The following is a 13,771-nucleotide window of genomic DNA, read 5'->3' on the forward strand; positions in this document are numbered from 1 at the left end:
GGCTGTGATGTCTTGCATTCTGAAAAGTCAGAATGTTGCTTTTAATTAGAATGTGCCTTTCATTATACTGTACTACTTCTACACTCTCACAAGCAGAACAATTCTCATGCATGTTTTTGATATGTTAGTAGACAACAGTTTTGTTGTAGTAAAGCTTTTTGTAAACCTTCTTGGTTTGGTATATTAATAGTGACTGTATTACACTGATTTTTTAATAGCAGTATTAGCAACAATAAAATAAAAATATTTTAGTAACAGAATTATTAGGAAAACTGAAATCAATAGGCCGTTAGAAAACAAAGCTTATTTCTGACTGGTTACTTCAGTTTTTTTGTATCATCCAAACTTATGTTTCAGCCCTTTCAAATACAATTATGTGTGATCTATGTAGGACTTTTGGATAGATGAACATTTAATATTTATGTATTTACAAATGGTGCTTTTTTGAAACTTACTGGAAAATCTCTCTGAATTTCTGCAATTTTTACTTAAATTTTAGTCATATGTATTTTGGACTGTTACGGATAAGGCTGACTTTTTAAGTTCTTGTTTTGCCTGGTAATTTTGAATCAATTTAAAATATTAACAGTTTTGCCTATCACTTCAGTAAGTGTTTGTTTCATATTTTATAACTTGTAGGCCTCCAATAGTCAAGCATCGCCACAATCTGCTACCACGCCAAGGATGGAAAGTGCAACAGGAACCGCAGTTGCTACCTCTTCAAGAACTCCTCCATCACTCAGTCTTCAGGGTCCCCTGTGTCCTCCTGTATGTCCCCCAGCTCCACTAGAAGAATTGTCTCCAGACAGCATTGATGCTCATACATTTGATTTTGAAACTATTGCCCATCCGAACTTGGAGCAAGCTCTTAAGCAAGGATCGTTAGACTTGGATTCATTAGCAGAAAGTCCAGAATCTGACTTTATGTCAGCAGTAAATGAATTTGTAATAGAAGAAAATCCAGTATCTCCTAATGTAATAAGTGATCCACAAAGTCCAGAAATGATGGTGGAATCTCTTTATTCTTCAGTTATCAATGCAATAGACAGTAGACGTATGCAAGATACAAATTCTTGCGTAAAGGACGTTTCAGTAGAAAATGCATCTCTCAATGTTTGCATGGAGAAGTGCAGGGTTATTGCTCAAGACTCAAAAGTACATTTAAGAGGTATAAAAGAAGATCTTTGCCACTTTAGAACACTTGTACAAAGAGAACAGTGTGATTTTTCTAATTCTTTAAAATGCACTTCGTTAGAAATAGTAAATACTATTGAGAAGGTAAAACTTTCACTTGAAAAAACACTAAAAGATAAACATCAAAAAGAATTACAGTCTTTGAAAAGTGACTATGAAACTAAAATTAATAAGTTATTGGAGGATGGTGAAGAAAATAAAAATAAGATTAAAAAGTTAAAAGGTGACTTATTAGGCCTTGAGGAAGTTCTTCAGAATAAGAATGATGAATTTGCAATGGTGAAAAATGAGAAAGAAGCTGTAGTTTTCCTTCAGAACGAAAAAGACCAGAAATTACTTGAATTGGAATGCCAAATGGAGACACAAAATTGTGAAATTAAGGAACTGAGACAGTCACGTGAGGTAGTACTTGAAGACTTGAAAAAACTTCATGTTGAAAACAATGAAAAACTACAACTCCTGAGGGCAGAACTCGAGAGTTTAGAGCAAAGCCATTTAAAAGAACTGGAAAACAAACTAGAAGCCAGGCATTTACAGGAATTTGAGAAGGTGCTAGCTGAGCACAAGGACTGTTTAGATAAATTAAAAAAAGAGAACCAGCATAGACTTGAACAAATGCAGGAGTCCCATGCAGTAGTTGTGCAAGAGAAACAACAACAAGTAGAAGAGTTACAGCTCAAGCTTTCAGATTTGTCTGATTTGAGGTGCAAATTAGAAGTTGAACTTGCCTTGAAAGAGGCAGAAACTGATGAAATGAAGCTTCTTTTGGAAGAAAGCAGAAACCAGCAACAAGAGACCTTAAAATCTCAGATTGATAAGGAAACTGAAAGCTTAAAAAAGGAGATAGATAAATTAAACAATAAAATACAAATTAACAGTGATGAATATCAAGTGGGCTTATCGGAACTAAGGACTCTGATGACAATTGAGAAAGATCAGTGCATTTCTGAGCTAGTAAACAGATATGAAGAAGAATCAAGTTTGCTTAGAACTGAACTAAATAAAGTAACACTTCTTCATCAAAAAACTTCTGAGGCAGAAAAAAGACTTTCAGAGCAAATAACGGAACTACAAAGTAAGTTAGAATTGGAAGCGAATGCCCTAGAAAAGGAAAAAACAGAAAAATTGTCTCTCTGTGAGCAGCAGGAAAAATATGAAGCTATTATCCATAAGCTTAAGGAAGAGAAAGAACTGTTAGTATCTAACCAAGAACAAGACAGGCAGTTGCTCATTCAGAAGCTCAATTGTGAAAAAGAGGATGCAGTACAAACTGCTTGTAAAGAGTTTGAATTACAGAGGGAAGCTGCTGAAAAAGGGCTTTTGGAAAAAATACAACAACTTGAGATGCAAGTAAATCAGAGGTACTGTAAGAATTAAGTTACTGTGTTTTCCTAGTATTTTAAAGTAATTAATATGGTAAATTCATGATGCACTATGCAGTAAGTAAAATTTCTATTTTGTAATAGTGTTTATCTGGGTTAGTTTCTATATTCAAGTTTCAAGTTACTTCCATTTTATAGGTAGTGATATTCCTGTCTCTGTAGTTAATCTCAAAGATTGTAAAATATCTTATACAATATTATTTCCAGACAGCAATGAAGGTTTTATATTTCAGTCTTGTAATGTTATGTTGAAGGAGTGTTTCCACAATAGTATGTAGCTTGAAATTCTGATTTTGATGGTCTCAGCCTCTCTCTTCTTTCCCATCCTTTGCTTTGGTATTAGCATCGTGTAAGCGTGCAGTGGCTAGCTTTTAGGCTGATAACTTTCTTTTATTAGCTAACTATACACTCTTGTTGGTGCTAATGGTGGCATGAAAAAGTGTGTGGGAATATATATATATGAGATCAACTGAGAACTGTCCCATGGCCACCTGGACTTCCATTGACTTTCGCTGCCACGGTTATGTATTTCAGGGTCTTCAGTTTGAGCTTTATAATGAAACACACACGGGCAACATCATTTTATAGAACATCCTAACACCATTGTTAATTTCTGCAGTGTTTTTCCATTTTAAAAAGAAAAATACCTTTTCCCTTGCCATAAATGCCTAGAATTACTCTTTCTGACTTCTCATGTCTTATCTGCTTACTAGTTTGTAATGCCTGTCGGCGGAGTAGATTATGGTGTTACGGAATGGAAACAGTAGAATTTTTATATGTGACTACTGCTTAGAAACAATATTCTATTTTGAAATGCTAGAATTTGTCATTTATGTTCTTGTAGCGTGAAGGAACGCAGCGGATAGATCTTGTTTGTACAGTACCTAAATAGAGCATTTTTTCTAGGTATTATGATATACCAAGTATGTGAAATCGGAGAAGACCAATAAAGTGGACAGAATGAGCATAAAAGCCAGAAGAGTATTGCAGAATATGAATAGACTTAAGTTAGCATTTAACTTTCAAATATCAATGTAATGTTAAAAAAAAGGAAGGAGAGAGGAGGTTATGCAGAGTCCAACACGTGCACAATTCACTTACATAGTGCAAGGGAAATCTGAATATCCACTTCACTTGAATTATCCACTTCAGTCCCATTACTTCAGGATTTTGATATGTGAACATATCCATCTTTACATCATTTTGTATCAGTGTCTGTGTTTTGTATGTCGCTGTACAAAAAAAATGCATCAAGATAATATTATGTTTTTTGAATTAAGATTGGGAAGTAATGAAATTAAGAACGGCCCTTCTTAATTGAACAAAACATTCGCTTAATGAAATATGGTATAATGAGGAGAAAAAAGATAAACTCTATGTTCTTTTCCTTTTATATGTATTAATGCACTGTAGAAGTTTTAAAAACTTGACTCAACAGGGAAAAGATGTAGCTACGTCATCAGGCTTTTTTAAAAACCCACTGTCTACACTTAAATTTGAACAACTGAGCACAGTTGTGTGTATTCTTATACAAACTGGATAAAACAGATAGTAATATATTTCAAAGAACTATTATCTGCTTCAGTCTAAAGAAATGTTAGTAGTTTGTTATGAGTTCTGACAAGTAATTTGATTTTCAATGTGACGTTAAAGTGTGTATTGCCTCCTAAGGCTCCTCTTCATGCCTTTAATCTGCTATTAAGTTTTTTTCTCTAGGAATAAAGACAGGCTGTGTTTTATCTCCAGAGGGCCTATATGTTAAGTGAATCTGTCTTAATACTTCAAAGTCACTGTCTAGCTGCTTGGTTTTTGAGTTTCTAAAACCCCAAGCTATGTCAGTAATTCGAGTTGACTTGTTATCCTCACTCAGTTGTCATTTAGCAGTTAACTTGTAATGGTAGAAACGAACTTTTACTTGGCGTGTGCCTATATGCTGGAGAGATAAATGTTCTTTTCTGCAAGAGCGATGTTACATTAGCGGTCCAGAAGGCACGGACAGGGAGATGAATTGTTAAATTTGACCCAAGTGTTGCACTGATATCAGGAATTTAGTTTTTGAACTTACATAAAAACTAACAGAAATATTTAGAAGTGACAAAGAAATGTTTGTAACCCATGCGTTACCAACATATGAAGATTAATGTGTTTTGGTTATAATGTGCCTGAAATTCAAGTCATCATGATTAGGAAAGATAATAAAACTGCAAAGCATTTGTAACTCTCCTATTTAATCTTTCTGCTGTATGTAGTATGTACTAGCGAAGATTAACTGAAAAACACAATTTCTGTAATGACTTTTGTTGTTAAGCAGTTTGCTGGTTAGTTAAAAGATTTATAACATTGTAAAGAATGTTAAAAATAGAATAGGAATCCTGACTGTGTTGAAAACTGAATTACAGCTTTGGTGTCTTCCAGCCTTGGTATTGTCCAGCCACTTCTATCAGACCACCATCAGTAGTGAGGCTTCTCTGTAGAGCACGTGCTCTCTCTCACAGCTAGGCTTAATTTGGAAATAAATTGGAATTTAATCCAGCACGAAAATGCTTTCTCAGTGGCACAAAAAAGATTTGCCTGGGTGTCTCATGACTTGCTTTGTTCTCTGCTTATTGTACTTCTGATTTCTGGAATGTCAAAGGTTGTTTTGCCACTCTGAGAACTTCATTTGCCTTTCATAGCTCTTTTATTTACAACTTCTTGTGGGCTTTTTGAGTGCTTAGCTACTGCATAATAGTTTGTATCTTCAGTATATGCCCATGTGGTAAAACAGTGGTAGTGTTGCTAAATACATCCTTTGTCATCTTACAGCAGTACAGTGCTTACTTGCAAAGGAACCCCAATCTCTGAAGAAATGTGCTGTTGATACCTCGAAAACACTAAAAAAAGTTAGGCGCTGTCACTATTGCCATAGTTGTCGAGACCTTTGCAGATTAAATGTAAACTCAATACCTGATATAGTGACGAAATTTAAAAACTAGTAATGTGCTAGCGTCCTTAGCAGAATAACAATATCCTTTACTTGGCTGTCATTTGCAAACAGTCAGTAGTGCAGGCAGCCTATCAGAGAGGCAGGTGATACCTGCTTTGGTTGAGTGCAGCTAACAGCTTTGGGTTTAGGCTGATATATTAACTTGGCATTTAGATAACCTGGAATAATATGAGTGAGTTTTTGTTGCATGTACAGTAATGTGTAGGCATACCTCTTCTTTACACTTGTCAGATAAACTTATCCTGTGCTTTCTTAACTTGATAGGGAGACTTGGTGGCAGAAACGGAGGCAAATGAGTATATGCTGGATCATATGGTAAAGCAAAGACTCTGTAGAAATGGCTGGAACTGGTCGTTTCATGGATGCCCAAACTCCCATCCAGTATGCAGCGATCAGAATTTTAGGTTCCCTGCCTCCTCTGCAATTCAGTTTTCTTTCATATTCTCCGTGCTGAATCTTTCTGGTGTCTCTGAGGTTCTGTAGCCCTTCATCTTGAGAAGCTTTGCATTATGAAGCAAGAAGAATTCTTGGAGCATTTTTAGCATTAGGAGTTGTACTTGTGAGTGTTAGTATATTAGCACACAATGTTTTGCTTTCAGCACAGCCTACCTAATATCAGGACACCATATCTCCAGGCTGCTCTGACTAGAGAGAACCATTGACACATGTATGTAGATGGAGAGTTAGGTTTGGGGGACTTTCTTTATATTAAATATGATTCTGGTGTAAAGGAATAATAGAAATTTAAAATAATACAGTTTTTCACAGATGTTGCCCAACAAAGGGATTTCTCTATCCCAATGTTCTCCAGTGGTGGTTCTTGGTAACTCAAGCCAAAAAACAGAAGAGGGTAGTTAATGCTTTTGGTTCAGTGATGGAAAATATTTGGCCTGTGTAACGTTGCCTGTTTCAAGAGCCGCTTAAGATTGTTATCCTTCCTGCCTCAATGAATGTTGATGCTTTCCTTTCTTTATGGTCATTACTACTGTCCTCCAGATTCTGCAACCCAGAGTTTTGAGTTTCACGTGTGGATTCCTTAGCATCAGATTTATTACTGAATTGCTTTAATTATGTGATAGTTCTGGAGGCTTTGTATTTTGACATACTAAGAATCTTCAAGGAGTTGATTGTCATTGTTCCTCTTTTTACTGCTTTCCACACCTTCTGTTATGTTAGAAAAGTGAAAACAAAAACCTCCCCCCTCAACAAAACTTCAAAACTAGAGCCAGCGTAGTACACTAAAAAACAGAATGCCCAAGAGTAAGAATTTGGTGAGATGCTCAAGATTAAAAGTAGAATTGAAGATTAGTAGTGACTTAATTAGAATACAGTGTTTATTAAACATTTCAGAAAAAATGTCTCAAAACAAACCTCTGATTTTGTGTGTGTTCTGTTATTTCATGTATTCTGGGACTCTGTATGTGCTGCAAATTTAAAGCCTAAACATTTTCTTTTAAGTCCTCCCACTGAATCATCTGCTGAATCAAGCTTGGTTGCTGAACTTCAAGAGAAGCTTCAGGAAGAAAAAATGAAGTTCTTAGAGCAACTTGAAGAACAAGAGAAAAGAAAGAATGAAGAAATGCAGAACATCAGAACATCGCTCACTGCAGAACAGCAGGTAAAGCTGATTCTTTTTACTACTTTTTGCTCCCATGACAATTATATGTCCTTTTGCTGTTTTGAAGTTATGGAATTGGGGTTTTTTTGCTAGGTAACACTTACACATTCTAAATTTGCGCTATTATCTGGAGCCAGGACATGATGTGTTAATGGAATCCAACACTTAAGCATTAAAGAAAAAAAAACAACAACCCAACGCAAAACCCCACAAACAACAACAACCAAACAAAAAACAAAACACCAAACAAACAAAAAACCTCACCTTAAATATCTATGAACTGGGCAATCCAGATTCAATTTTTGTTATTTTTTGACTTCTTTTGCTTAAGTTGTTAAGCTAGTGCTGTAAAGTTTTAGCGATTAATCTCTTGAACTCCAGAAAGATACCGATTAAGTATAGTTCAAGTTAACAACACAAAATTTGTGGACAACACAAAATTAATTATCTGAAATACTAATTGACTTGGAATGCTACTTAAAGGCTTTTAAACTTTATTAGCCTGGGCAGGTGACGTTGGAGGTTCAAAGCAGATGTTATATTTTACTTAATAAACTTAGAAACACTATGTACTCTACACCTTGATACAAAATCATATTGCACTGGATTAATAATTATATCTGTATCCACACATTTTTTCCTTTCAAAACATCTTGAATCTCTCAGATTTTGTAGATGAGTCTTCAGTTCTTAAATGAAATCTCTGTTAGTAACAGCTATTATCTACAGCTTTGTTGCATTTAAACACTAAGAAAGGATTTTCTGTTTTAAGCACCTCTATTTACTTTAGCTGTGCTAGGATCAAATAAGGACAGAGACAGTGTAGTGATCAGCCGGCTTGGTGAATGAACACTATGAATCACTTGGTGCAGAGAGCAGAAAATTGCAGAAAGTTATAAAGAAAGTAATATTTTTGAAATTTTTGGACTGCAAACATTAATACTGAAGTGAACCTTACATAGTAATTCTAATAGGAGTATTTCATACGTTACATTGATGGAAAAAGAAATCTTATGATTACCAGAATATGCCTTAATATGCCGTTTTCCTCATTATCTAACAATATTCTTCATTTACGCAGCAGAGTGGAAGGGAAGGTTCTGAGACATTAACAGCAAATTCCAGGGAAAGATGGGACCTTTTATTAAAAATAAAACAACCACCAAAAAAACCCCAACCAAACAAAAGCAAACCTATAAAAACAGTGTATCGGTCAGTGCTGAAAGCTTACTGGATTGGCTCCGCTGATCACTGAATATTCTGGGTATTTAACCTCACTTTTGATGTAATTTTTTTCCCAGTAAAGTTATCTTAGAGGTATTACTTATGCTTGTGGTGTGTGACAGTTTTGTTATGCAGATGTATACCAAAGGCTGCTGTGCACTATGTAAGATGTGTAGCCTGCCAAATATCTTGCATTTTAAGACTGAGAGTTGATAGGCATAGGTCAAGACAATCTTAAAATTCACCAAAAAAGTGAAATTGTAATTTAAAATATCCTTTTAATAGATGGTTGTTGGTAGTTTTTGTCTGTCACTTCAGCACAACCTTAAGAGTAGAAGGGGTGAGGTCATAATGGTTAGTAGAAGGGTTGAAGAAGCAGAAAGATTTGTCAGACTGATACCAAAGGATATGCTAGCCTCTTTTATGTTCAGTTATTCAAGCTAGTAGCAAAGATTCCTGTATGACTTCTGCATTAATTAATTGTTCACTGAGGAATTAATGCATGACTTGAAATGTATTTTTAATTCAGATTCTAGTATAATTCTAGTTTATTAATAATGATATCTTTCTTTTTTATTATATGTAACATATCTTGATGCAGTGCAGTTTTGTCTTAATAACCATTTTAATCCTTAAAATAATTGGGTTTAATGTAAAACGTGCAACTGTCATAGATTAACTGGAATATGAAGCATTATGTTTAAAAAAACCAACAACTTACAAATTATTGTTTTTTAATGATGATTTCTTTATAATTATACTACATGTGTATATTGGGCTTGGGGGAACCAGAGGGATAAAAATTAAAAAAAAAAAAAAAAATTGTTACAGAGGGACCTCAAAACAAAATGTACAGATGTGTTATCTCTTCACCAAAGTAATACGTAAACAAGTTTAATTCCTTGTTTAATTATAATTTAGGAAACTGAAATGTGTGATGTCTTTTGTACTTTTTTGTTCTATTGATGTATTTTGCATTACGTTTATACAGTACATTTCTGATTTCAGTAATACTTCTTTCTGTTTTCAGACCAACTTTAACACTGTTCTGGCAAGAGAGAAGATGAAAAAAGAAAGCATAATTAATGATCTTAGTGACAAATTAAAAATGCTTGTACAACAGCAAGAAAAAGATAAGGGTAAGCAAAGTTCTGAAGAAGTATTCATCTTTTCTAATAGGACAATTCCGCTCACTACAGATTGGTTTTGATCCTTAGTGCTGCTGTTATTAAAAGAATTTTTATTTACTTGTGTCATAGATTTGATTGAAACACTTTCTGAAGATCGAGCTCGCTTACTTGAAGAGAAGAAGAAGCTTGAAGAAGAAGTAAATAAACTGAGAAGTAGTAGTTTTTCTCCGTCAGCCTACTCAGCAGCAGCTTCAGAAGCTTGTGGAGCCTGCGCAGCCGATATTCCCACTGACACAGACAGATTGGTTTCTGACGTTGCAGCTGAAGGGAGGATGGACTCCACGATGGAAACCAGTATGATGGCTGTGCAGTAAGTATGGGGCATTGTAGTAGAAATACACAAAGCATGCTCTTGTTCTTTAAATATCTGCTGTTGGGTGTTGTGAAGTACAAATGAGCATGTTTAACACTCCTTCTGCCTTTGATGTTCTTGCTAAAAATATTCTTTTAAATGTACTCATACAATTGTGGTGTCACAATCATCAGAAATGTGTGGTTTTGATGACTTAGAAGTATGCAACTTTAAAGGTGAAACTTGGCCCCACAATTATGAGATGAAAAAATAGACCTAAGTATATGAAATGTAAGTCAAACAAAAGAAGAACAATTGTAATAGAGAATGAGCTGGGTGGCTGCATGTTATTGGCATATCTTTTGAACAGTGGCTGGCTCTCATTTAAAAACAAACAAACTTTATGATTGTTCGTGTGCATGTTTGCTGTAAAATAGCATAATGACATTCCTTGATAAAGGGGAAGGGTTGATAGGTATGCTTGGTAGAAGTTTGGGATCCTGAGGATTCAGCCTAATAAGTAATGGGACTCAGGCTGATTAAGTGGCCTTGATGGATTGATGTTTTGTATTATTGGAGAGAAGGACAGGTATTCAGCATCTCTTTGTTTGTATAACCTCTGAGTCGTCAGTACTGTCAGCTGTGATGCACTGCTGACTTACTAGAAGGCAGTGATGAGACTGGGGAAAAAACTTTGTAATGATTTAAACCCTTACTTGAGGAAAACAGCTAGGGCAAGCAACTTACGTACTTCAAACTAAACTTTTCACTTAAAATTGGTTCTTTTGTGTTTGGATCTGGTTGATAATCTGGATTTACAACAGAGTCAAATAACATTATATTGATATTGCACACATTCAGCTGTTTATCACCCTTATTGTACGGAGGTTTAATTAGGCAGGGGCTAGTTTGCAGGTAGGTGTCTGAAGCTATGCTTGAAATACTGAGGTGATTAGAATACTGAGGTAATCAGAAGGAACTTAATGGTTTTGTTGCAGTCACCGGCTTCACTATATTCTCTATTTTGGGTGCCCTACAGTATAAGTGTACTTTGGTATTGGCATGTAGTGCCTTGCCTGGTAAGTTAAGTCTACATGTAAAGCTACTAGACTGTGATCTTGTCTCAGTACATGACTATGAAGTCTTCTGAATGTAAATAATTCTGACTGGTACAAAGTTGTCCTGTTGGTGGTTGTCAGGAATCCAGCCTACTGCAGATGTATTTTCTGTTTTTTCAATACTGACTTCCATGAAAATGTACATCAAGTTCAGAGCCTTGATTCTTACTGTTAAAGGTACCTAAAGTAATTTTGTAAAGATTTTTTGAATAGTAAAGACTGTCTGATGCTCCAAGAGAAGGGGTTATGATGATGCATGCAAAAATGCTAATTTATTTTTTCAATTTTCTTAACAATTTTTGTAAATTTCTCTTAGCAAATGTAGAATGCTAGGCTTAAAAATTCTGTACTAAAATGAGCACATTCTATTAAATGTACTTTCTGACTAGAGTAGGACAAAATTAATAGCACATGATGTGTGTGCATTAAAATAGGACTCATCACTAGAAGATACTCAGCTATTATCGTGGTTAGTGCGGTATGAGAATCCATTCAGAATAGATAACTGGGAGAGAATTCAGGAAAAAAGAGTGAAGAAGTTTTGTCCAGGGCATTCCAATTGTTTTTTTTAAACTCCATATAGAAACTGGGGAAAACTAGAAAAAATAAAAAATTTATAGTATGAGTGTGTTCTGCTCTAGCAGCCTAAGGAAACTGAAATAGTCAACACTTAGTATTTTTTACTAATTCATGAGAAATGTTCTTCATGCTAACACTGTCTACCTCTTTGTGGTGGAGGATTGCATTTCTTTAATTCTCTTATACTAGGAATACTCATTGTAAGATCCTTTCCTACTGTGTCTAAGGAAATTTGGATTTGGTCTGGAAGGCATTTCTAAATATTAGCAGTGACATGGAATGTTTTCTTTTATGCTTTTGCACCTGCAGTAGTTTTTTAATAGCCTTTTAATACATCAGTTATGATTGCATTGTTGGATTTCCTTTCTTCTCCTAATCCTCCCATAGACTTTCTCATTTGTGAAGTTGATAAATATCACAGGCTGTGTCATGTTACCCTGAATAAACAGCAAGCCTGCTTTGTTCTAGTTACCTTAGTGCAGTGAGATATTTTGGGAAGACAGATCTCATCATCTTATTTAAAAGAAAACAAAAGTTCATATGCTCTTATTTCCTCTTATTTGTGAGGCTTCTCAAAATATCTGTCTTGATTTATGCTTCAGAACTATACAGTGTAATGTTGTATTCATTTGCATGGAAAAAAAAGCTTAGAATCCCAGATGAATTTCATTATACCCCTAATATGATTAAAGGTTTCTTTTTGCTCATTAAGAACACTTACCTGAAGAAATTCGCTGCATCTTTGAATCACCAACGTGATACAGCTTGCAAATTTTTACTGGTGTTGAAAGCAGAATAACTGACTGTAAGCTCCTGGTTGCTACCCCTTTACCTAGAATCTTCGTGGAAGATCATTAAGCAATTGCAACCTATGCATTTTCTCACTTTTGTGCCAATAGCTTTTTGAACAATCCCAGGCTTCTACTTACCTCTCACAGAACTAATGAACCTGACTGGGAAACACACAAGTGGAATGAGGTTTTGCCAGAGAAGCAAAAGCAGAGTTGTTAGATATACTTACATTCTCTTTAATCAGTGCCCATCACAACCAGTGCTACCTAACCCAGAATAATATACCCAGTCCACTAAATAACTTTGTGGAAGCAAGGATGAAAACAGTCGTTGCTTACCAAACTAAACTTGCATTGATAATCAATAAAACACTGAAGTAACTTACCTTTAGAAGGAGAACTATTTCTTACAGTAATCATTCTAGTCCTGAACTCTCAAGGCAGGTTTACAAAAAAACTTGAAAAGATAAGCTTGGGAACAAAAAACTTTGGCTCAATGTACTGAAGGTCAGGTAGTAAATAGGCAGAAATTATTACAGGTTTCTGTTGACTTTGTCCTATTACAAGAGGGCTAAACAGCCTTTTAACTGAAATGAAGATTAGGATGGCTTAATTATAATCTGTTCGTTCTACTTGGCATTTTGCTTGGATTTATAGCATGTTTTGTCAGACTGGATGAATGGACTATACGTCCAAAAACTTGTCCATTTTCTTTCCCAACCAAATCGGTTTGGGCTACAAAACATATTGTTTCTTCCCTATTAACCTGCCGTTAAAAATATATTTTAATTGTATTAGGAATTACTCTCTGTGTTCTTAGGAAATTTTTTATTAGGATGTTAGCATTATCTCACAGATAAACAGAGACAATTAGCAAGTTCACATTAGTGTGTCTCTACCAGAGAGTCCCAGGGCACAGAGCCTTTAAACTACAGAGATTAGGAAAATATGACATTGTAGAGCTGAACCGCAATATCAAGGGTTAACTGCCAAAGCATTTGGAGCTGTGTCTTTCATCCTGATGTTTTGAAAATAATACAAAATATGCAGAAATGTCCCCATGTAACTTTATAAACCAATCAATGACTGAAAATTCACTGGCTTATTGCAACAAACAAGCTCCTTGGGTTTAAAGAAAAAAAAAAAAGGGGAAAAAAATCCCCAAAACCTGTCAGAAATGTTGATGCTGATTCTTAAGGTATCTTTCTGTGCTGTTCCCTCTGTGCTAGCAAATACATGGCACTCATCACTGAGTGAAGATGGGATGGGGGGGTAAGATAATTTTTGATCATGGAAAAAAAATTTTTAACTTATCCATTTTCTTCTTTCTCTTTTAGTGAAAATGTCCATATGTCTGAAGAAAAACAGAGGATAATGTTGTTAGAAAGAGTGAGTAG

At 35.1% G+C, this 13,771-nt stretch overlaps 1 protein-coding gene across 3 annotated transcripts in view; it reads left to right on the top strand.

Annotated features, from left to right (window-relative positions):
- RB1CC1 (RB1 inducible coiled-coil 1) overlaps positions 1 to 13,771 on the top strand; it is an 80,102-nt gene that overhangs the window by 54,446 nt on the left and 11,885 nt on the right. For all 3 annotated transcript variants that reach the window (XM_050892888.1, XM_050892890.1, XM_050892889.1), the window contains exons 15-19: positions 640 to 2,555; positions 7,021 to 7,180; positions 9,435 to 9,543; positions 9,664 to 9,904; positions 13,712 to 13,763. In XM_050892888.1, the coding sequence (XP_050748845.1) occupies positions 640 to 2,555; positions 7,021 to 7,180; positions 9,435 to 9,543; positions 9,664 to 9,904; positions 13,712 to 13,763 (2,478 nt within the window). The remainder of the gene's footprint in view (positions 1 to 639; positions 2,556 to 7,020; positions 7,181 to 9,434; positions 9,544 to 9,663; positions 9,905 to 13,711; positions 13,764 to 13,771) is intronic.

This window comes from Gymnogyps californianus, chromosome 2 (genome assembly GCF_018139145.2).
Source record: "Gymnogyps californianus isolate 813 chromosome 2, ASM1813914v2, whole genome shotgun sequence".
Classification (NCBI taxonomy): Eukaryota; Metazoa; Chordata; class Aves; order Accipitriformes; family Cathartidae; genus Gymnogyps; species Gymnogyps californianus.